The sequence below is a fragment of the Pongo pygmaeus genome, chromosome 5, assembly GCF_028885625.2.
Source record: "Pongo pygmaeus isolate AG05252 chromosome 5, NHGRI_mPonPyg2-v2.0_pri, whole genome shotgun sequence".
Taxonomy (NCBI): Eukaryota; Metazoa; Chordata; class Mammalia; order Primates; family Hominidae; genus Pongo; species Pongo pygmaeus.
Window position 1 is genome coordinate 116537789 of NC_072378.2, and position 2884 is coordinate 116540672.

Consider the following 2884-nt stretch of genomic DNA (forward strand, 5'->3'; position numbering starts at 1 on the left):
GGAACAAGGAAGATAACTGGTGCCTCTGCCTTTGGAACGGGGTGGGTGCCAGAGAGGTCAAGGGTCCTGGGGGTGTTTGTTTGCCTGGTTCTCTTTGTTAACCAGAGGTGGTGTGGCTGAAATGAGAAAGTGAAACTTTAGGAAGGTCTGAGAAGCCCTCTTCCCTTTAAAAAAAAAAAAAAAAGAAAAAGCTGCTTCTCGCAGAGTGGAAAGCCCCGGTCCCCATCCCACCAAAACCATTTGACAAGCAGGACAGCGAAGAGGCAGAAGGATCTGGGCCTGTGCGCAACGCCCCAGGGGACGAGGCTCATGGAGAAGTTTCGGGCGGTGCTGGACCTGCACCTCAAGCACCACAGTGCCTTGGGCTACGGCCTGGTGACCCTGCTGACGGCGGGCGGGGAGCGCATCTTCTCCGCCGTGGTGTTCCAGTGCCCGTGCAGCGCCGCCTGGAACCTGCCCTACGGCCTGGTCTTCTTGTTGGTGCCGGCGCTCGCGCTCTTCCTACTGTGCTACGTGCTGAGCGCACGCACGTGGCGTCTGCTCACCGGCTGCTGCTCCAGCGCTCGCGCGAGTTGCGGATCGGCGCTGCGCGCCTCCTGTGTGTGCATGCAGCTCAGCGCGGCCGCCACGCTCGCGCCCCTCACCTGGGTGGCCGTGGCGCTGCTCGGGGGCGCCTTTTACGAGTGCGCGGCCAGCGGCAGCGCGGCCTTCGCGCAGCGCCTGTGCCTCGGCCGCGACCGCAACTGCGCCGCGGAGCTGCCGCTGGTGCCGTGCCACGAGGCCAAGGCGTCGGACGTGCAGGACCTCCTGAAGGATCTGAAGGCTCAGTCGCAGGTCTGCCGCTGGCGCTGGGGGCGTTTGGGAGGAGCCGAGGGGCCGAGCTTTCGCTGGGCCGCTGGGGTGAGGGAAAAATCGGTGACTTTTCTCCAGATATACAATGCCCTAAGAAAATCTAGAATGGCTCCTTGCATCTAATTTGCCGTCAAGCGAATATCTGAATAAAACGAATGAAAAGGAGAAAAAAGCATTCCCGTAGTATCTGGCACTGTACATGAATCGTGGAAAGTGGGAGTGAGAGTGGGCACGCCTACTCTGTGCCAGATATTGCGCTAAGGCCCTTGACCTCCTACATTATTTTTACGTCTCACAACAGCTCTGTTGGGTGCAAAATTGCGGTTTTGCCATTACAAGTAATAGTTTCGTTTCTGCACTATATAGCGACTTCACTGAGTCTAAGTAAAGTTGTTTGCCCAGCCAATAGAAAGCAGAATTGTTACAATTAAAGGGGTCTATACAATAAAATGGGTTTGTCTGGCTCTAAAGCCACCACTGGACTTAGAAAGCTCAGAGGTTCTTTAAAATGAACACTTCTTTCCCAGGATTTGCAGAAATTCCACATTTTGAGTTCTAAGGGAATGGTATGAGCTCCTCCCTGGGCAGAATCATAGTGCATAACTTGGACTACAGTTGACTTTCCAAGCAAGCAGTTGTACTGGGGGGCTAGGGAGGTTACTGCGACACCTTACTCTTAAGGAATTAAAACCTAAAACTGTTGCTTGTTCATCATCATAACTGGCGAGTAGTTGAAACTTTATCTGAGGATTTTTAAATTTCTTGTAAAAAACAAGTAACTAAATTACTATTTTGTTGTGTTTTCTTAAGGTGTTGGGCTGGATCTTGATAGCAGTTGTTATCATCATTCTTCTGATTTTTACGTCTGTCATCCGATGCCTATCTCCAGTTAGTTTTCTGCAGCTGAAATTCTGGAAAATCTATTTGGAACAGGAGCAGCAGATCCTTAAAAGTAAAGCCACAGAGCATGCAACTGAATTGGCGAAAGAGAATATTAAATGTTTCTTTGAGGGCTCGCATCCAAAAGAATATAACACTCCAAGCATTGAAGAGTGGCAGCAAATTTCATCACTGTATACTTTCAATCCGAAGGGCCAGTACTACAGCATGTTGCACAAATATGTCAACAGAAAAGAGAAGACTCACAGTATCAGGTCTACTGAAGGAGATACGGTGATACCTGTTCTTGGCTTTGTAGATTCATCTGGTATAAACAGCACTCCTGGGTTATGACCTTTTGAATGAATAGAAAAAAAAAGTTGTTTTGAATTATTGCTTTATTAAAAAATAAACGTTGGTATTTTTTGAGTGCTTTTTTTCTTCCAAATTGTGGAATTTTATAACTGAAATTAAAATATAGAGCTTAACCTCTTTATAATGTTATTTAAAACAAACAAACAAACAAAGAAAGTGATTCATTCAAAGCAAAACTAGAACTAAAAGAAGTCTTATATTCTTGTTCTAGAGTCCTTTTCAAATAAAAGACTTTTGGAGCAAAAACAGTGGCAGAACAATTGAACTTCAGACATTTCTGTTAGGTTATCTGATGTTAATTTCAAGTTCATTTTCTTGCCCACAACATCTTGTTAGGAACTTTAAAATTATGGCATTCTAGCTGGTTCTATAGCACAATTGATGGCACATTGGGCTTCTAGCTGAGCCTGCTGTGGTCATTCAAAAATTAGAGCGTTTTATGACTCTAATAGGGTTACAATAATAAATTAATCATGAAAAGGAAAATAAACTTTGTAAAATACGAAATTTGAAAAAGTAGTTAAGAGAATTGCAGGCAACAACTGTTGTTTTTAGTTTATAGGATCAGAGGAAAAGTGTTAAAGCTTATATGTCATGGTAAATTTAAAATAAACACAAAAGTAGAGAGGATAGTTGTATGAGCCTCCAAGTAGTTGTTACACAGCTTCAACAGAGTTGGGAAGTCAGATAAAACCAATACCAAACAAATAAATGCAAATTGTGACCTGATTTAGATTAGGGGAGAAGGGATTTGGGGAAGCTTTTTAAAAACTGAATC

The 2884-nt window shown here is 45.1% G+C and overlaps 1 protein-coding gene across 1 annotated transcript; it reads left to right on the plus strand.

Annotated features, from left to right (window-relative positions):
• CALHM6 (calcium homeostasis modulator family member 6) lies at positions 1 to 2157 on the plus strand. Its single transcript, XM_054491784.2, has 2 exons — positions 1 to 834; positions 1663 to 2157. The coding sequence occupies exons 1-2, from the start codon at positions 310 to 312 to the stop codon at positions 2083 to 2085; spliced, it is 948 nt and encodes a 315-aa protein (XP_054347759.2). The 5' UTR covers positions 1 to 309; the 3' UTR covers positions 2086 to 2157.
• The last annotated feature ends 727 nt before the right edge of the window (positions 2158 to 2884 follow it).